Source organism: Simochromis diagramma, unplaced genomic scaffold, assembly GCF_900408965.1.
Source record: "Simochromis diagramma unplaced genomic scaffold, fSimDia1.1 OVJJ01000131.1, whole genome shotgun sequence".
In the NCBI taxonomy this organism is placed as follows: Eukaryota; Metazoa; Chordata; class Actinopteri; order Cichliformes; family Cichlidae; genus Simochromis; species Simochromis diagramma.
The window spans coordinates 12,397,354-12,419,489 of NW_024387200.1; the positions used below are offsets into that span (position 1 = coordinate 12,397,354).

Here is a 22,136-nt window from a genome sequence, read left to right on the forward strand (position 1 = left end):
AAATTAGATTTGCTAGTAGCCACCTATTTTAATTCTGGACTGGCTTCCTTAGCTCTGGTTGTTCTAGCTCTGATGTAGCATTAGTTAAAAAAAAAACAAAAAAACAAATTAACTGTTTAGTTATTCTTTTTTTTTTTTTTTACTTTATTGCGCTTCATGCATCTCTGTATGCTGGTGCCATCGATCAGGCAGCACCATCGTCACTCCAGCATAATCCAGAATTTAGAGCACATCCACGTTCCCTTAGCTGCTTGTTGTTTTAGAGGGAAGAGCCCCTTTCAGCACTTTATCATCCCCAGCTGTGAAATCCAAGATTCAGTGAGCATACAAGTCTTTGACAAGAGTGGAAACATCAAGATGTGGGGTGGATGTGGGGAAAACCATAACAAATCTCCAGGGAAAGGAATGTGATGTTCATCGGTGGGATTGATTTACACCAACCTGGCAACAAAAAATGAAAGTTTTTACTAAAGAGAAGTGAGGAACATGTTCTACAATAAGGACAAGAAAGTGGATGGGTTTTTTGTCATGGTCCCTGTGCCTGCCCAGCCGGCCTCACAGGGCTACACTTGTGTTTTTGCTTTTTCTCTCTCTCCCCTACCTCTCTGCCTGGGCGGAGCTCACAGCTGGCTCCCACCCTTGGCTCACACAGCTGTTGGCGATCAGCTGATGGCGATCAGCTGATTACCGATCTACTATTTGAGGCTGGGTCACAGATCCTCTCATCGCTGGGTGATTGAGCTACTGACGTTAGTCTTTCTTTTGGTCTTATACCTTTACGCCCTACCTTCGTGATTTGTGAGTGATTTCTCCCTTCCCTATTCCAGTTTATCTTCCCGGACCTGTGACCTCCCCGCGGTACGGACGTGTGTGAGTCGGATGTAAGGACGTGAGCGAGCGTGAGAGAGAGAGAGAGAGCCTTCCCCTAATCCCTTGGAATCCTGGACTTTCCCCCGTCACTGTATATAGTATTGCACTGGTGTGTAAATAAATCGCGTTCTGATACGTCAACCTGCTCTGCGCTTGAGTCCCTGCTTTCAGTTTGTGACATTTTTTTTTATAAACGGGAGGTGGGTGAAGCTTAGTGGGAAGGTTGGAGTATTTGCGTTTGACAGGACAAAGAGCACATGCCATAATATGACACTGCGGACGCTATACTATTAAAAATGTCACCCAAAAGAGCTTTTTATATGCTAAATTTTCTCTTCATAGTATAAGCTTGTCTTTGAAAAATGACATAGCAGTTATGGGCCACTGTAAATATCCCAGCACGTAGAACAAGCTGTGTTAAAGTGATGCATTGTTATTGCCTCCTCCCTCAGTTTCTCTGTGTCATAGGAGAAGAATGGTGTTTTGCTTTCACTCATACAACACAATGAGAAAAAATTCAAGACTGGTGTCAGTGACTCTTTTCACATTCACCAACATTCTCGCCATTAATCTGAATCCAAACACTGACCTCAGAAAGTGTGTGTTACAGGACCAGTGCAATCCATTCAGTAACATTACCAAGGGGACTTTGATATCGTTGCATCAGAGGACGATGGAGCAACAGAGGGAACGATCCAACAGAGCGAGAGAATGATTGTGAGTCAATGTGAATGCCAGCGAAAGCATTCAGCATATTAAATTAATAACTGAGCAAGTGCATATTTAAGTAAAGCACAGTGGTTCCCAAAATTAACAGAATAAACTACATTCATCTGTTGAAAGTCAGATATTGAGTAGTGAGTAAGGAAAGGTTGAGTAAGTCAGTAAGGGAGAGATACATGTGACTAAATATGAAAAAATGCATATGAGGGAATAAAGTGATGAGTGTTGCCCCTGATAATGAAAAAGTAAATAAATGAATGTCCAAGTGAGAAATGAAGAAGTGAAAAAAAAAAGAAGCCACAGTGGCCCCTTTAACTAGAGGAACAGGAAGAGCCAGAATTGTCCCGACTGGAGTTCTGGGGAAATCCTGCTGCTCCACATGCCTGCTTTCACTCTAGTCCTCATTGTAGTAGAGCTCTTAGCCCACCACATGGCAATTCAAGCAGCATGACTGAGAGAGGAATTCAGGAAGCCTTAATTACTTTTAATTAATCAAACCTACACTTAATGTCTTGTTTATAACTGCAGTCCTGAAAGAGGACATTTTTCAAATTCCACCATCCCTCAAACATGCCTTACTCCCTGCCCCAAACCTAAAAAGCTAAATTGGCTTTATGCTTTACAGACGAGCTGCTGAGGATGCAAACATTCAGTGGATGGCCCCAGCGTAACATGCATAAGGATTGAGCTCTGGGGGATCCACATACAAGGGGTGCAGATGAGGACATACATTGATTAATGAATTCTGAAGTATCTGTTACATAAGTATAAAGAAAACCCAGATTTGCTGTCTGCTAATAAAACTTGCATGATCATCGATATCGAAGGCTGCAGATATTTCAAGCAGGGCTAAAATGGAAGGTTCGCCCTTACCCAAGTTCATAAGAATATCAGTAGTAATAATTATAACCGCTAAGCTATTTTAGTGCTATGGTTTTGACTGAAATTCATCAAAGATGTTGTTTCCTTCAACAATCAGAAGGAGCTGACGAGCAACAAAATGCAGGTCTTTGCCATCCAGTATCCAACAAAAGTAGTTTTCTATTCTATAGAACATTAAGTGTATTTCTAAGATACGTTTTGCATTTGAAGAGGAAAGATTTCCATGAATACATCTCACAGCTGTAGTTGCAAATGACTCTTTTTCACTCAAAAGCAAGTGAAATAAGATGCACTGTCAAAGCGACACTAATGATATGTTGTTTTGTTCTTCCTCCCCTCACCGCCAACCGCTCACAGCAGAGCCTGGTTCTGTCAGAGGTTTCTTCCTGTTAAAGAGGAGTTTTTCCTTTCCACTATCACCAAGTGCTTGGCATAGGTGTTGGGGTTTTCATTGTATTATTATACGGTCTTTACCTTCCAATAATTGGCACCTATAAATAAAATTGAATTGAATTACATTCTGTTTATTTTGAGTACGTAGGTTCAATACAATTAAAAAAAAATGTTCACATGATAATGAAGGTCATACATTTGGACTCACAATCTAGTTGAGAGCTGTTTGGCACATAGTCGCAGAGCCACTTTGTTTACATCTGGGGTTCATATTCAAAACTTATTGAAAACATTATATCCAGGCAGCAATTCACAACTGAATATGAAGACCTGTGGGAAACAAGTTTTCCCATGATGCTCGATTGTTTTAAGTTGAATGCATGCTTTTTTTTGCTTGGTTGGTTGCCTGCGGAGAAGCCAAAGGTTGATTGAGGAGCAGGAATCTATTTGTAAATGTTTAAGCAGTGAGAGAAAGCAAATGCGTGTTTATTTCTACCTGGCTGACCCTTGATGGACATTAATGGCACATGCCGTTCATTAAGACACTATGGATGCCACCATATGTTCAGCGACATACTTTGTTGTGTGTGTGTGTGTGTGTGTGTGTGTGTGTGTGTGTGCCAGCATGTGTTTGTTTTATTTTCCATGTTGTCTCATGTGCGGTTGACTGATAGCATTGAGAGTGCTGACAGCACCAGGTGCGTGACTATCTATCTAGCCTCCCTGGGGGAGTTGAATTTAAACTGTGTGTGCGTGTATGCTGGGTTGGTAGGAAGGTGTTTGACCCCTCTTATCTCTAGTGCCCCGGCGTGTTTGTTTTCACAGCTATAGCACAACTTCAGTGCTGACGTTATGTGACCGTGGGTGGTATCTTTCCTCTAAACCACGTACAACAATCAGTATTGGTTAGCCATCCACCCATTTCCTCAAAGAGATAATAAACACATGTCATTAATTATTCCATAACTCAGAACTATATATTATTCTTACTGACTAAAATGCTGCCACCCTTGTTTTGTTTTCCAGCAGTAGTCAGTTCACTCAAATTTTGACCTGAATGTTGACAAGATCAGCATCAATCTCCAGCTAGAAGTGTAGGTCTAAACATCAACTGTTAAAAAAGTGAATTTTTATGTTAAAGAACAGTTATTGCCAAGAGGGGCTGAGTGCACCCAACTGCACACAGCACCAGGTTATTGTGTCACAAATTGCCTGTTTGAGAGCAACGAGTGTGGGATAATAGCATGATACTGCTTTTAGCTGTTGCATGCACTGTGTAGAGATGGTTGGTACAGTCAACCTCCAAGCTTTCATCACTCCCTCCTTGTCTGCGACCTCCACCGTCTGCCTCCTCTCTGGAGATTTCGCGCGACACCTTGAGTAGATGAGCGTACACAATAGTCTGTGAATCTTGCATTTGGGACATCGTCAGCTGTACTAGTCATTCATATTTGGTGCTAAGGGGCCAAATGTGTGCCAAGTACAGAGATACCACACCATTACAGCACCAGCTGCCTGGACTTTTGATACACATCAGGATGGACACATGGTTTTATGTTGTTGTTTGGCTTACTTTCTGGGAGTTATTGAAGCGGGGGCTTCTCAGAAAAGCCCATGGAGCTTAAATGTTGAGGAATTTGTGCAGTCATCTAACATGTGGAAAAGGATCTTTCTTTGATACCATGTTTTGGTCCTGATAAATAATGGGTATTGTGATGTGGGTTCTTTGAGTTTGGACTTGGCATTCATTTTGATTAAAATTCGGATGAATGTGGTCTTTAAATAAAGTTTAAGAAACACCAAGTCATCAAAGGTTTAGCACATAAATTGCAGCATAAGAAGACTCATCTTTTTAATAATATTAATCATTCATCACTTTAGATTCCCCTCTTCCCCTTTCAACCTTGACAAAGTTGGCTGTTACACTGTTTTTACAGAAGTGGTTGCCACTGGTACCCAAACATAAGGATGCTGACCTTCCTGGATGGGTTTGTGTTAACCTGAGATCTGCTTTGCTCATGTTGACTTTGGGAGATTTCACGTTTGTTAAACACGGAACATTCAGCACTACAGCAGCAGTTCTTTTACCTGTAGGAACCTGAATAGCTTTCTCTCACTGGGAAATGATTTTGCAGTGCAAGGTGATTACCTCCAGAAACCAACAAGAACCAGAAGGAAGTGAGAGGTTTTCTTAAGACTTGACCGAGGTTTCATTTGGGCTTGTTTCAGCACCCCTGTGAAGAGACCTCATCAGATACGGATTCCCTGACAGTTCCAGTCTGTCCTGGAGAGTTGGATACCTGCCAGATGCGCTCCGATTCGTGCAACCTGGCAGGCAGCAGCAGTTGGAGTCTAGACTTGGACTTACGCCACTCATTCACGTGGTATCCTGTTGTTTCAGGCTTGTCATGACAGCCCCTGGTGCATGATTAAAAACATGTTGGAGTAGCTGGTGCTATTCTGAGCTGGGGGAAGCAGAGTCCCTATTAGGCAAGGCGATTGACTGTCAAAAGTACTGAAGAGGAAAAAAGGGTGTGTAAAAATAATCGGGCCATTTTTAGTAAATTCCTACCCTCAAATTCACTATTGTTGACCAAGCAAAAAGGGAGTGTATGGAGTCTGCAGCTCTGCTGGAGAAAGGTAGCTTTTGACATGTTGTAATTTTTGTGACAAGGTCACATTTGTGGCCTGTGTTTGCATTTCCTCACTTTCCCGGCCCTTTTTATTGGACGATGCCGTGTTAAAAAGTTCCGGTTAGCCATGACACCGCAATGTGCCCCTCTGACTGCAGCGCATCTCCTCGCCTCTCTAAACTGAACCAGACGCAGCCTTTCCACATAAAACTTTCACTCCCTTTTATGTGTCTCACAGAGCAGAGATCCTTCAGCAAAAAGGGGAGAGAAAAAACTCCATGTCATATTGTGTCACGCAGTCCAAATGGAGGCACATACAGACCAAAACTACATGCGTTCGTAGTCTTTGAAGAATTTCTCTCACACAGATTTATGTCTGTCCTGCATTAATCCTGCCCTTACTCATTTCTATAGACTAAATCAACGGTAACACTAAAGTGTGGCTGAAATCCATTTTGCAAGAGGACAATGGTCATAGTGAAGCGCTTTGAGGGCCCCGAAAAGCGCTATATAAGTGCAATCCATTATTATTAATATTATTATCATTATTATAGAGAAACACACACCAAATACAGTAAAAACATTAGTTTTTCTAAATGGTGGAGTCAGTTGTTGTCCACCACACTGGACACTGAAGGAGCCTGTTTCTTGTTTCACACAGCTTAAAACCAGCTGTGTGGCATCTGGAGCAGCATTGCAACTTTTCTGTTGCCTTCCTACATCAGTTTTATTTGATCTGTTTTAACAAAAGAGTAATAATAATATTAACTTTAAATCTGTTTCTGTAGGGCCATCATCAGTTATTTTAGTCAGGTTTGTTTCATGTAGTTGACATGTACTGGCCCAACACTCATAATCATATGTTTTGCATTGTGGCAGATAATATCTGCCAATCAGTGACTGAATAAAAGGGCAGAAATAACCAAATTTTCAAAGCTGTTCTGAACTGCAAGGAGATTGGTGCTGTTTTAAAGGCAAAGACTGGCCCTGCTGTTCGTTGTCCTCTATTTTAAGTGCCTAAAACAGTTACCCGGTACCTAATACTGTTTAGCGCAGCCCACATGTCAGTGTCTGTTTCTGCTTGTAACCAAAGGTTTCTTGCCACTGCTGACAAATGTCTCGCACCTTGTAAAATGAGTACACTCAGATAGCACAAAGAGAAAGGGAAACAGTGAATGTGGCTGAGCAGCTGTGGGAGAAAGAGAGTCCACTTCTTTCTCAGTATAAAGCAGCTGAGTAGCAACAGTTAAGTGGTACCTGGCCAAAAATCTGTTTTAAAAAAATTTGTTTTTTTTTTCTTACAACTGTTAGTACAGAAATAATCAATTTCTTTCTCTCTGTTGGATTTCCTCATTGTGTATAACTCTTTTTATTCCATCAAAAAACAATCCTAATGTTTGTTTGTTTTACTATTTTTCTCATCAAAGGAAGGGCCAGCTCCACATGTTGACAGAGAGAAAGTCTATTTATTGGCTTCAGAAAGTCAGAGGATGGTGGGGGGGACAGAGCGAGAGAGAGCTGTCTTGACAGTTCTCTCTGGGAGCGCACATGCACGCTCAGCCAGGTCTCTGTAATCACCATTTTGCTGAGTGGTGGTTATATCTTCCAGAGGAGTTCACGCCCCCTTGAACAGTTTTGGCTGACTTTGTGGTACACTTCTGACAGAGAGAGAGAGAGTGCAGGGGAAGAGGAGGGAATGTAGTTGCTTGTGGGAGGAGAAGGAGGAGGGAGTGAACGAGAGGAAGGAGAAGCCTTCTCAGTTTCTGTGAGTCCTGCTGGCTGTAGGCTACAGAATGAGCGCAGTTGCTTTCCTCTCGGTCTGAGAGGCAACTGCTGTTTTTTTTTTATTTTTTATTTTCTTTTTTTTTGTTTGTCCTTCCCTTCGTGGGCCACACATCAGAAGGAGACACTGCAGATTTGCTTCCCTTTCATCTTCTTCTTCTTTTTTAACCTGTCTTCTACTTGTCTGTTATTATTTTTGTTGCCATGCCGGTAGTTGGCGTAGCTTCCAAGCTTAGGCAACCCTCTGCAGTGGGCACGAAGCCAGTGCACACCGCTCTCCCCATCCCTAGCGCGGTCAGAGCAGCCACCTCGCAGGGCTACATGGCCCGACAGCAGGAACTCAGGACAAACGAAGGTGCCCCGGGGCTCTCATGCCAGCTGTCAGTCAAGTCTGATTACAAGCGAGAGAAGAGCCCAGAAGGGAAGTCCAAAGCCGAGACGGAGGAGAGCAAGATCTGCAAGGTTAGTGGAGATGGACAGACTGTTAGCAGCTATGTGTGCAGGTTGTAGTGACACTCGGAGACACAGGTGTCAGAGAAGAGACTGTCTCTCTGTGGCTGCTTTGCTCTCTGAGCAGGTGTCATTCAAGCTCTGAAACAGAGCTCAAGCACACAGCAGTGAATCATGTGTGCGCTGCTGGGATGATTTTGCCGGCTTTGGGTCATCAACTAAGAAGGGAAACTGGATGAGTAATGTATTGCCGGCAGTGTATTACCTCATTCTGCTGCCCATTTAGTTTCCATACACTTTAAAAATGTGTGTGTGTGTGTGTGTGTGTGTGTGTGTGTGTGTGTGTGTGTGTGTGTGTGTGTGTGTGTAAGGTGTGTTAGTAGCGGACGAGAAATGTTGTAGGTATTCAGGCATTTGTATGTGCATTTTGTCGAGAAATATGAAATTCCTGATCAGCTCGTCTATGGAGACATAAGCTACTGTAGTAGGCCAGAGGATTAGAGGAACATGGTTTGTGTGTACACGCTCATGCAGGATAATAATTCAGATAGATTACTGGTGCTGTCCCCCTGTTCTCAGAGCATATTCTTAATACGTCCAGCTGCATCAAAGTGCTGTAGATGAATAATAGATTCAGATAGTCTTGTTAAGTGCTTCACCCTGCAAGATCAAGGCTGTTCCAAGTTCTTTCCCTTTTGCAAAAATGTTTGGCTCAAACTGGAACAGTGAAGGTGGGGCTGGTGTATCCTGAGAAGGAAGCAGTTTTCAAAACTCCCCGCCAAATAGCTTCAGCAGAGCCTCAGCCCATCCCACATCCAGAGCCGTGTGAGCGCAAAGTGAAACTTTCCTGTTTAGCTAGTTGATCTCTCCCCCTCCCTGCACCGGCTTTTGATTCTTTTTACCGCTACATGATTTCCTGACAGACAAAAAAGTGACTCCTTAAGTGTGAATTTTTTTTTCTCTGATACTGAACAAAACTGCTGATCTTCTTCGTGATCTTGAAGAAATGTGGGCAAAAGGCATTAAAGCAGGGGTCAGTGCGCCTTCTGCATTTAAATCCTCCCAGTGTGTCTGTGATTGAGTTGAAGTCACCTGCAGGGTGACTGTGAAACAGGTAGGGAGGGGGGTGTTTCATCGTTAACCTGCTTCTGAACCGGCAACTTCAGCTTGACTTTCAGCTCGTTAACACAGCTTGACTGCCGCTTGCTCCAATAAGTGACTGTTTGTTTTTGACTGGAGATTGAAGGAGATGAATTTAGAAGTTGATTTTAATTTGTGCCAATGTCCATTACTTTTTATGCTTTGGAAATTTCTCCAGGTTTCCCACATCTTTCTATCTATATTTTCACATGTTCTTTTCTTGTTCATGTTTATTCAGTGTTCCATAAACAACAAGGTCTACTGTGACAGATATGTTGCAAGTGCACTGCAGTTCTGACCCTCATCCTTCATATCACTAGAGGTTTGCAAGACTAATGGACAGAGCATCAGCTAAACTGCCTGAAATGAAGTGCAATCAGCGCACAATATTATAGTCCTTGTCCCTGAGAAGCCTGTAGGCAGGCAGAAATCACTTGCCTGCCCCAGCCTGTCAGTGTGTGTAAGGAATGGGTGGTATGGAGGGGGTAATTAGTCTGTCTAATTGTGTTGTGTAGTCACTAAAGAGCTTTACTTTCAGGACTTCCAGAGGGAAAAATAATGGAGAGAAAGTAGAGTAAATGCTGTCATTATTCCTTCACATCAACCAACACCCCCTGTTTAATTTAGAGTCCTCTTATCAAACAGGATCAACAGGATCAAGCACAGGTCTATGTATGCACGTGCACATGTGTACCGCGCATGCTTGTTTGTGCACATGCAGCCCCCACCTCCATATATACAGTGGTGCCAGCATGTGTTAGCTTGTTTGCCTGAGATTAAGCACATCCTAACATGATTGGCGTTTCCCAAAGACAAAAGTATTTTTTCGATGTTTAAGATTTCACCTGCCTGTGGTGGAAAATTCCACTTGTCTGCTTAATAAATGTTAATGAAACATTAATAACAACGTGTGTTACATGTCATTGTGAAAGCACAATCGTGAACCCAAGAGTCCCCAAGAGTCCAGCATATCCCATTGGTATTGTTACTCCTGGAGCAGAATGACCATGACAAAAGTGGAAGAAAAATAAATATTTTATGTAAGTATTAAACACAGTAAGTGCTCCAGTGCTGGTTTTGACAGAGCCAAGAAGGAAGTCCAAGTGAATCTTAATACAAGCTCCTCTAAAAACAAATCATAGTCCGAGTCCAAAGCTGAAGGTACTTTGTAGCTATGGCAGAGAAAGGCCGCCGCACTCACGCTCCATCTGTGATAAGCAGTGGACAAAAGTGTTGCAGGCTGTTACTTGGGTGTCTAATGGCGTGCAAAGGGCACAATTAAACTTCTCAGACAAGGTTAATTTTAGTTCATCCAGTTTCTGTTGTGGCCACTGTCAGCTGGATTAATTCGGTCTGCATTTATTGTGAGGTGGATAATCCCCCATGGATCTACAACACAATAGACTACACTTATTTCATAGGAGTGTCTGCAAGTCTGTGCGTACAGTATGTGTGTGTTACTTTCCACTGTGTTTCCGAACTTCTGATTTTGCCACTAAATTTAAATTAACAATTAGTATAACTCTTTGTACATATATTACAGATACCAGGAATTAAGTTAGATTCACTGTAGATGATACTGCTGGTGGGCTTTTTACAGCTAACTTTGCAAAAGCGAGAACCTGAAAGACATTTGCTGTGAGTGACAGAAATTGCTGTCTACTGAAACAGATTCTGATTGCATCAGATGATCAGCCTTTCTTTCTGAAGTACTTTCACTGCTTGCAATGCTATGAATTTCCAGGTTACCTTAGCTCTTAGCTAAAGTTAATTTCAGTTCTCACAAATGCAAGCAGGCGGCAGTGCAAACCTTGTGTGTTTTTAGCAGTGTTGTGCAACACCTTACCTCTTCATATATCTCCCAAGTCAATCTATGGTTTTGGGCTGTCAAAAAGTGCTTCCATATAACCCTCCACAATTGAGATTAGAATACAGCTCTTCCTGTTGTACTCTCTGCCGACAGTTCACATCAATCCTTGCCTATGGCGCTGCTAGATGAATGGGTTCAGTGAAGAGTTTATGCGAGTCGACTGAGCCTTAATGAAGTGTCAGCATTGGTACCACTGATGGGGAATTATCTTTTACATCTAGAGTTTTGGCAGCTGTCCAAATCACACAGCCCAGAGACTTATTTAGCTGGTATTTTACGGTTCTCTTTGAGGTAGCGCTTTAAATTGCATCACACTCTTGTTATTGATTCTATGGTAGGGTCAAAAATAAATGATGCTGATGGGGTTTCTGTTTATTCATCCTTGAAGAAATATGTGGGTGCTAAAGCTATGCCTGTTCATGCCTTTATGCTTTGCTTGCGCTTGAATTTGTTTGTTTGCGGACAACTTTAAGTACCTGTTACCTTAAAGCTGAAACGTTGCTACTCTGCCATGCGCTCTCTTAGTGAATACTCACACTGAATAGGGGTGTGAGGGTGTCTTTGTCTCAGAAATGCAGCTCATTGTATATACAAGCGGTGACTGTTGCATGTTGCTATTTTTGATGTCCTGTGATGTTAGTTGTGTTATCCTAGGATGTAAGTGTTTCTGGTGCTAGAGAGCACCACACACACGCACCCACTTAAAGAACAAAAAAACATCCTGTTGATCCTCAGTGTGTTTGCTTTGCACAGCTAATAATCAGGTTCTGTTGTATATTTTTCTTGTTTGGTGCGTCTCCTCTCGTGCTCTGACCTGATAAACCTCTAAGCAATAATATGGGTGAAAGTAAGATGGAATGCTTTAGGGAATAAGGTCAGAGTCCGGTGAGTTTGAGTGAGCAGAATGTAAACAAACCTCCCTTTTTCTGTGGGTGGCCCTGATACTGTCACTTTCTCTTGTCTTCTTTTTCAGTTTTCTACCATTGCCTCTCTTACCATCAGTTTTTGGCTCATGTCTGTGTGCAGTAGGTTTCAGTAGCATGCCAGTCATCTGCAAAGCAATCGAGCCATTGATGTTTTTTTTGGTTTTTTTGTTTTTTAAGTTGATGTCTCGTGTGCAGCACAAATTCATTTGGCACTTTCACACCAGTTTCTTCCATGCAGGCAAAAGAATAAAATTAACCTTATACAACAGTTACCTTTAACTGGGTTTAATATTCATTATCACCATTAAATGTATCTACTATAACCCTTATTTTCATGTAAAAGAAAACTTTGTCTTCATGTCATTTGATTTTTTACAGTTTACAGATTTAGTAGTTGTGCACTGGCCTATTTAACCTCTGACAAACCCTGGCAGGTTCTGCCTGGATGTCAGCGGTCAGGGCATGCTCTTTTTGGCTTTCCGGCTTTCACTCAGTTCTCACTCAACCCCTCAAGTGGCTCTGACACTGCTGAAACAACAGAGAAAACAGAGGGAATGAGAGGGAGGCCAGCTTGTTCCAGTAGAGGGGAGGGAGGTTGGCTGAGATCGGTTCTGCAGGGTGTCTGAACGTGTTCTAGTCATTGGGTGGTCTGACTCGTTGTGTGCCGAACTCCATATCTGGAAAAGAAGGGGGTGCGGATACTAACAAACAGGATGAGCACTTCTTACAGTAACAAAGACCAAGAGAGGTGATTCTTTAAAACACTGTGACAAGATTAAAGTATTGTTTTAGGTTGCACTGATTCTAAACTGCTTTTTTAAAGGAACCCATAAAATATTCAATTTCTGAGTAAAGTGGGGTGAGAGATGACATGAAATGACCACTTACATGTGTAACAAGAGATTGCAGCCCATGTTTGTTACAGCAGTTTTTGTCATACTCAGTGTTTTAGCTGCAGCTCTGCAGTAGATTGTCCCTGCAGTTGTGGCAGCAGTGCAGTTGAAGGTCAACGAGTCTGTGGTCTGTTCAGCCAATCTGAAGTAATGTGTTAACAGGGGAGTCCACCCCAGCTCACTAGGCCTGATCCAAGCTGGAAACATGGCAGTGATTTTTAGTCTAACAAATGATTTTGAACCATAAGATTATCAAATTAAACCATGAAATGTGAAAAAAATCAGATTACCCTAACATATGCTGCTGCTGAATAACTACCACTGATGTGATTCACTCACATTTTTTACATTAGTCCACTTTTGCAACATTCCCCCACGCTGCTGAGATTTCTTATGACCCTTGGGTTGAAATTGGGAAAATATTTGAAACAATATTATGCTTTCCAGTGCTGTCCTTCCCTCCCTCTTTCTGTGCTTTTTTGTCTTGCACACTGTATTTCATTGCCTTCTGTGCTGCTGGGAGCCTGCTGTCGGCCGTTGTGTTTAAATCTTGGAGTGAGAACACACAGAGAGGCTGGTGTTTACAGTACAGCCACACCGGTTAAAAATACCTTCCCCTGGAAGTGCAGCCATCCTGCTCCCTCCAAAACACCAAGAAAAACAAGAATCGCTGCACAACTTTTTGGACTTTTTGGAAGAAAGCAATGAAAAACCGCATGAGGGTTTGAGCTTCTTTTCTTCACTGGAGCCAGGATTAAGCAAATTATGCTGCTTTTTATTGTGAGTCTTAAACAATTTTATGAAAATAAAATGTGTTAGAGCTGTTAGGAATTCATTGCTTTATTCAAAGAAAAAGGCTTGACATCATACATTATACCCACCTGAGGCTCCATGATTATATAACCTGTTGTTGTTTCCCACATTTTGAGGTTTCTGAACCAACTACTAAACCAGAGGTTTCTCTGGTGGTTTTGTGTGCAGAAAATCAGGGCACTAATTGTATGCATGAAACGGTGCATGCATGTCTACATGACAAAGTAATGCCTTGTTGTCATGCATGTATGCATGTACATACACACTTGCATACGTGCACACGCTGCCACGCATGGACGCATACACTTGCTCCAGGCCTTCTGCTAGTTCAAAGGTAACCTTAAATGTTCCAAGAGAATCAAATGTTCCATGAATTGTTCATCTTCATCTCTTGTTTGTTGTGTCATCAAAAATAAAAACAAACACAGAATTGTGCATTTGAGGATTTTTTATATATTATATATATATATATATATATATATATATATATATATATATATATATATATATATATGATATATTAGGGGTGCAAAGATACACAAAATTCACGGTTCGGTTCGGTTCGATACTTTGGTGTCACGGTTCGATATTTTTTCGATACAAAAAAAATGTTCATGCCTTTTTAATTTGTCATTCATTAAAATTATAAATACATATTTTAACTCAAAAGTAGAGTTTTTAAATTTAATCTTGCTGAAACAACAAAGTAATAAAGAAAATAAATATATCTGATCGAGAAATCACTCATCTTTGGAAAAGAGAGTTTATTACAGAGAAATGGCTCTTTCCAAAATAAAAACTATACTATACGCTTCTTCTGGGCTATATTCTCAGCAGCACATTAAACATATCAGGTCCCCATAAGGAGAATCATGTGCTAACGGCTGTCTAAATGACTCGGCTAAAGTTTGTAGCATGCTTGTTGTTTTTGTCTGCTTCCACTTGTCTTTGCACGAGGATGATGTCGGAGTAAATGTGCAGACATATTCGTTGTGTTCCCACTAGTGCTGTCAGCATTAATCTCGTTGAAATGACGTTAACGCCACAACACGGCAAATCTCCGTTAACGAGCTACCGCGGATTGCCCCGTGCGTGGGGCTAGACGGCCAACACGTTAACGAGCTAACTGCGCTAACACACTAGTTCCCACCCATGTAATTGAGCATTGAGTGGCACATCCAACATACTGTTTTACTTTAGTCCATGACTCACTTACCTTCAGGGTCATACGTCACATGAAAACCAAAATAATTCCAAACGCCAGATCTGAATGAGGGTGGGGGAGGTTCAATTTGCCATGTTGCAAGGAGAGCTTAACTTCTGTCTCACTAGCTTGCCCTGCGCTCAGTGAATCTGCGTTCAACTACTCAGCCTGGGCTGCACTGTCGAGCGCAGATTCACTGAGCGCTCAACACAGACAGCATCGTCAGAAGGAAAGTTGATAAAATAAATTAAAAATGTTGTATTGTTCGATACATATGCGTACCGAACCGAAAGCACTGTATCGAACGGTTCAATATCAATACGAATATCGTTGCACCCCTAATATATATATATATATATATATAAAATCTCCTTGCATCTCTCCACACATACTGACATACATTTTTATTATTCCTGTGTCTGTTTGTGCATGCTTGCTTGTATTTCTTGTCTTTGGTCGTGAATTGGCTTAGCTGACCATTTGCTGTCTGTATGTAATCAGTATACTGCTATCCTATGTTTGAGGCCCTCTTGAAAAGCAATTTATGAACTGACTTTCACATGACAAGAGTGTCTGAACCATCAATACTTCAAGGTTACTTTCAGTCAGCAGAGAGATATTTGCAGTCACAGAGAGAGGAAGTTTGGAGTGTGTGGTGGAGGTAGATCCTCTTTACCTCTTTCAACTCAGCTGTCTGTCAGCAGTCTCTCTGTCTGCCCTGTTTTTGTTAGCATGCTCTTTTCTCTTCTCCTCCTCGAGCCCTTCTTTTTACATCTTCCCAGCAATTCTGTTTTCCACTCTGTCTTCTGCCACTGTCTTTCTGCTCCTACCCATTCCCAGCATTCCTCTCTGAGTCCTTTTTTCTGTCTCTCCTGACTGGAGCCTGTCTCTAATTCCAACCCTGCTACTCACTTACTGGTATTTTCATTTGACCTTTACACCCATCCCTTCTCTCTTTGTCATGTTTTTTTAATCCTTTCCCTAACTTTTCCTTCACCTTTCCTTCTTATTTTCCTCCTTTATCTGACCATCTTTTCCTCCTTGATATTTTAAGGAGAAAAGCAGCGGGAGAAAGTTAAAACACACCTGGACTAGTTTTGTCTCCAGCTGTCACAGAAAGCTTCTCTTCTCTTCTCTTCTCTTCTCTTCTCTTTACTTGTTCCTTTTATTTCTTGATTCATTTTGGTTAATCTGCACTATATCACCACAGCTTGTCAAACAGTGAGTCAGGCAGCTCTTGGGAAACACCTGGGAAAGCCACAACAACCAGTGTCAGAAGCATCCAACCAAGCGTTGACAGGGAATGAACATACTAACACATCCAATAACACATGCTAAAAATAGCCACAAAGCATGTGCTTTTAGACGTCCAGGGAGAAAGATTGGTGATGAGGTATTGAGTCAGGGTTTACGCCGCCGCAGCACTAACTATGAACAGAAATAATGGATTCTTGCCACCTAAAAGTGGTGCAAGGGTGACTATACATACTATCAAGTCAAAGGCACAGTCTGATAACATGTCTGCGGGCTAAATGCGTCAAATGTTTTCCAGTTTTTACCATTTTATCTAGATTTTCAGTAGCTCTAAAAAAATGATGCACATCTTCTTTTGGAACATTTTCATACAAAGCTAATAAACCCAAAGTACTCCTCTAGGGCACAAGTCAGCTCAGTCATAAATATTAAAATGTTCCAGTTCTAAAGTTTATATCAGACAATTTTCTTTTTATACATGTTGCTTTAGACTTTATATAGTTTGGAAACAATGCACCGACTCGCCAATATGTGTGTTTTATTTTTAATGCTAAATTTCACTGGGTCTTCCTCCATTATGACAAATGGCAGGTAGCTGTGTTTTTATAGGGACGTGGCAGTACGCATTGAAAAAGCTTGGAGCAAAGTTCATCTCCTGGCTCCAAAGGTACATTTGCAAGACTATATTTCCAGTTGCCCACTGATATTTATCACTATAAAACACTGGTTGCAGATTGCACCTCAGAGGTGTGCATGTTTAGCAATATGAAATGAAACCGAATGCTGCATAAAAAAGGACATCAATCATTCATCCTTGGGTAACATTTAAGGGCTTACTGTTGACTGTTTTTGATAAATAGAAAATACAAACCAATCCTCAGATGCAGCCAGCTGGATGAAAAGCTTGTTCTGGTGGGATACTGGGTGGTGGTTTGGTGCAGTACCCTCCCTTGGCTCGAGCTTTTACGGGGCGTTTAACAGACGGATCACACATGTTTTTGTGGAGCGGTTAGCCCTCACATTTAGATTCATCATTACCCACAACCAGCATCTGTGTTCTCATTATTTTTTTTTTCCTTTTTTTCAGTCCAGACATGTCGGTTTTTCTTATTTTGTGTATTTTTTGTGTCTGCAGAAGCCTTATGTAAAAGCCAGTAAAACGTCAACTGGAAATCATTACTGTTACTCATATTTCAGCATGTTTGCTTTGAGAAGCATTTGTTGTACCTTGATTCATATTGGCTAACAGTACCACGTGTGGCTGCATGTTTAAGATGGTAGCCTCAGTTTAATGGAAGGCCCGATTACGTGCCGCAGCATCTTTTATATTGTGGACGTTGTCTTGTTCTAATGTAATTTATATAGACTGTAACTCGGAACGCGAAACAAACAGTCTGCTTGGCTGTTCTAGTTTATTCTGACATTGTGTGATGTGGACATGCATAGCCACAACTTCTGTAGATTTACAGTTGTGGAAAGATAATGCAGGTCGAGGCAGCCTCGTGAATCATAATGCAGTCATGAGGTCATGCACTGGCTCAGTGACGCGTGACCCCTCTAACCTCTGGCCAGTTTTTTTCGAGCACTGTGGCATCATTTGATGTGTCCGTGGCCTTTTTGGTAAAAGTAAATGGACTGTAAAACTGCATGCTGCAAAGCTGCAACTGGAGCCTTGTGGGTGCATGTCTCTGTCTGTGCGCCTCTGTCAATAAAAATGAAATGAATTTTTACAGTAATATAAATTATAAAGTCATTTTAATGAAGTGGGAGGGTTGGTATTTTCTGACGCTGCTTACAAGCAGGAAGAAGAAGAAGTGTGTGGTTTTGTACTAACACCATGTTCATCTGTGTGGTCTTACAGTTACATAGTTGAAATCTAATAAGTGATTACACTGTGTACAATCTGCTGTAAGCTCTGCAGTAATTTGATGCATAGATCAACCAGAATCTGTAGAAAATATATGTAAAGAAAAACTAATTTTCTTTTTTTTTTAATTGAAACTCACTCATATCTTTGGTCCATTTTTGGAAAGCCGGGTCTAAATGTATCCCACATCTATCCCACTTCCCTGTGAGATTGTTTTATTGCTAGTCTTTTGTGTGGGCTACAGATGGGCTTTTCTATTAAAGCACCTCTCCAGTATAAAATAAAATTATTTCCACCTCAACATCACAACCTTATTTCCTCTATTGGCTGTATTATGTTTGCCCATAAAGTGTTAACACTGCTATTAATGAGTGTTAAACATGAACTACATGCCCTGGCGCCGTCATGGGAAGCTGAAGTCTAATTCCTCCCCTTTCACTTTCTTTCCTCTCTGCTGGCCTCCCCACATGGTCAGCAGAGCTCTGCTTTTTGGATCAGAGTGAATTTTCTCACAGGATACGTCTCCTGACACCACATTGCAGTTTGGTTTTATTTACTGGCTGCTGTTGTTGTTGCTCCCATGTGAAAGCTCATACTAGCTTTTAACAACCTTGGGTTTTTTGGTGATGCGTGCTCTAAGAGTTTTTTAAAACTCTTCTGATTTCCTCTCCCAACCCAGCGGCCTTGGGTGTTGTTGTCACTTAAATAAACAATGTTTTTGTAGAGTTCCATCTGCCAGGGGGACAGTAGCATCACCAAGCTTCCACCCACCCACACACCCCCACGGACGTCTATTTTATCCCTACCTCTAAAACAAAGAATCTGATTAATAGCACTAAACTGTAAGGCTTGTTTTTAATAATAATCTTCTTGATGGTTATGCGTTGCCCTCATATTGCAGAAGTAAATTACAGTGAGTCTATGTCTGTGTCAACACTGGAAGGTCATTAACTCAGTGATTCATTATTTAAGCGTTTGTGTCTGACATCAACTGATATGGGAAAAAAGCAAAGATTCGCCTTTAAAATCCTGTTATGATGAAGAGCCACAGAGACTCATTTTATGTTGTATTCCTGCTTTTAAAACTGAAAAGACTGAAGTCTTAATGAAAGGACATGAGGTTCCTTGTAGCAGCTATCATGCTGACTGTTGTTTGCCAGTAGGTTGTCCAACCAAACTGCCCCTTTGGAGATGAGACAAGAGGCTTTTGTATTGCTTCTTTCAAATGCAGATACATATAGGTGTTGCCAAAAGTTTGACTAGAAAGATTTCAAAGTAAACTTTTGGCAACACCTATAGGTAATCATTATCTGGCTTCACTGTACTTTGACTAGAAAGGTTTCAAAGTAAAGTACAGTGAAGCCAGATAATGATTTTGAAAGAACTGTGCAGGAGACTACAGCCAGAGAAACGGATAGAAAAGATTATTTGAGGGTGAGTGGAGAGGATATGATTCATGTGGAAAAGCTGATACAAGGTACTTCACAAAAAGATGAGTTGCTCAGTGCAGAGGGTGACTCTGCTATCTTCACCGGAGATACACATTTGGTAGATGGCAGGATTTAGGACATTTGAGCTGCTGGATTGGAAGGAGATGCAGGCACCTCATTCAGGTTTAAAACCTTAATCTTTCTCTGCATCTGGTTCACTTTTTGGCCTTGTGGAGGGAACAGCTAAATGGCCTGTAAATGGCCCGTATTTGTATAGCGCTTTACTAGTCCCTAAGGACCCCAAAGCGCTTTACACATCCAGTCATCCACCCATTCACACACACATTCACACACTGGTGATGGCAGCTACATTGTAGCCACAGCCACCCTGGGGCGCACTGACAGAGGGGAGGTGAAGGTAAGGTAACTACAGGGTGGAGGTTGGAAGGAAATGTGAGCCTGAAGAGAGAGGGGAAATTGTAGTAGTTGGTTCAGGGACACTGCTTTGCACCACAGGTTAAGGAACCAAATTTGAATCTGTAGATTCAAGCCAACTTTTCTAAGAGTAGGCGAGGACAGAAGGAGAGGAAGTGAAATGAGGTTGTCTGGCTGAACCTGTGGGATTGGGAGGTGGGTGCTGTATGGACCAGGTGCCTTACGTTAAGGATACCCAAGATGGAAGAAGTCTGAGCCAACAACTCAAACCTAATTCAAGTTCCACTGGCTAAGGTGCCACTCATTTGGAGCACATTTCTTTTTGAGCTACACGGCACTCCCTCCCTTCTCATCCCTCACTTAGTTGTGGCATTTAGACGGTTTGAAGCCACAGTATGTACAATACAATGTTCTATCATGCCCAGACCATAGGAGTTGGAGATGCTGTTCAACAGACAGTATTGGAAGTTTAGAAAAGATGGGATCTCTTTTTGAGCCAGTCCTCAGTGAATGCTGCCAGACCTTTTGTGTTTAAATTGGAAACATTATTTACATTTTATTATTATTATTCATTGTTCTTTGAACATGTTGGAGGTGATGGCTATATGGTGATGCTTTGTGACAAAGCACTAGGAGGAAAACCTCTTTGTGCCAGCAGATGTGAAGCAAACGGATAAACAAAACAAACAACAACAAACAGTTTGTGTCCGAGCTGCGGACACAAACCTTTGACTTTTGTTTTTCATTTGTATTTGGGGTAAACAAAATCTGCTGGAACGCACCACACTCCTGTCTTTGTGATAAGATATGCGCCATGAGAGGCCGTCCGTTTGTTAACCCTCAGATTCAGAAGGAACAATGCGGTTTTCATCTTTTTAATAGAACGCTTGACCAAAAATTAGATTACAAAGGTGGGAAATGAGCTTGTTCCAAAGGGTGGCTGGGTTCAGCCTTAAAGATAGGTGATAATTTCACACCTCTGGGAGCAACTCAGAGTAGACCTGCTATTCTTCCACATTGAAAGGAGCCAGTTGAGGTGGTTTGGGCTTCTCCTGAGTGAGGCATGTCCAGAGGCCCAGGTGGACGAGGAGGAGTAGGCCCAGGACATGGCAGAGAGGTTATCTTCACCATTTCCTGGGCAAGAGTACATTCTCCCCGATGAAACAGAAAGTAAGAGTTTAAAGCTACATCATAACACTCTTACTGTTCCTTCACCCTCCATTGAACTATTTCCCTTTGTTGGCAAACAAAAGCTACTTAGAAGACTAAATACAATATCTTAATAGTTCACAGATGAATAGTACAGGAAGATTGCTGAAACACCATGCCTAATATGACCCAAAAAAGAAACAAGTGGCATCTAATAACTAGCTCTAGTCACAGGTGAGTCTGTGACTGCTGAGCAAGAGCACAGAGACAAGATCAAAATGACTGTTTTGGCCTTCTCTTAGGAAACTTTTTTATCTTGTAAAGCCATAAAACTCTATTATTATCGTATTACTGTTTCAGTGAGGCCTTATTATAGTTGAAGCAAACACTACATTTGTTTCAAAACAGGCGGGGAAGTTCAAGCTTGTGGTTGCTGCACATTTTCTTGCCTGTAAAATATCTTAGAAGGAACTTGGCGCGCAGCTTTTTTCTTTATATAGTCTACGATATCAGTTAGCGTGAATATACACAATTCATGTTTGCAATTGTGTGAAATTAAAGCATGTCCTGGGGTTTGGGGGGGTCTACAAACCTTTTGTAGACTGGGAATGTGTGCATGCCCTTATGTATGTGCGAGCTTCATTTTCCCAGATCTCAGTTCCAGAGAAGCACTTGGCACTAACAACCTGAGCTGTAACACTTAACAGCAAAGTTGTTTACTCTTTACCGGCCCACTTTACCCTCATTTTGGGAGGGTTTCTCTGCCTTTGGCATAGCAGCATGTAGACATTTTTACAGCTTACTATGCTCAACACCATCTTACTAGCAGCTCTAATGGTCTGATGTGTGTTTTGTATGTGTGTTTTTGCAAGAACTCCGGGTTATGGATTAAACTTTGAGAAAGCCAATAAAGGCAAATGCTTGATCATAATACTCAGATTCTTCTGTGTTATTGAAAATGTGCACTTACTATGTAAATATGTTGCTGTGTTTCCTATGGGTGCAAGAAAATTATATAAGAAGTGTAAATCTCAGGTATAGATGGGGAGGAAGTAAAGCCTCCTCACTGAAATAATCTGTCATCTTAACAGTGTCTTCAATAAGTGGTTATGCACCATCCCTCTAACGTCCAGTAAGCCAGTCATTATTACAAAATAAGTTGTGATTTGGCAAATGATATAAGGACCAGCTTGCTGTATATTAGCCCACATATATACAGTAAGTGCTGCAAACAACCCCATAAAGTATTAACAGGAACCACAGCTCCCCTTCAAATGACTAAGTGCAAACATTCCAGGGTATTTTGAGATTATCCCTTTTAACACCTGATGTTTTCACAGATGTTGCAGTGAAAATGTCAAAGCAGCACCTTACAGCACTGTAGGAGTGAGCTGTAGCAAGCATGGGTAGCAGCGTGCAAAT

The 22,136-nt window shown here is 41.6% G+C and overlaps 1 protein-coding gene across 9 annotated transcripts in view; it reads left to right on the forward strand.

Moving 5' to 3' along the window:
- Positions 1 to 22,136, forward strand: part of nav3 (neuron navigator 3) — a 398,636-nt gene that overhangs the window by 211,305 nt on the left and 165,195 nt on the right. For 2 of the 9 annotated variants that reach the window (XM_040050287.1, XM_040050292.1), the window contains exon 1: positions 100 to 7,745. The exons of 3 other annotated variants lie outside the window; for them this stretch is intronic. In XM_040050287.1, coding sequence (XP_039906221.1) covers positions 7,488 to 7,745 — 258 coding nt within the window. In that variant the 5' untranslated portion in view covers positions 100 to 7,487. Of the gene's footprint in view, positions 1 to 99; positions 7,746 to 22,136 lie in introns of those variants that run through there. 4 more of the 9 variants (XM_040050285.1, XM_040050286.1, XM_040050293.1 and 1 more) reach the window with 3 other exon arrangements.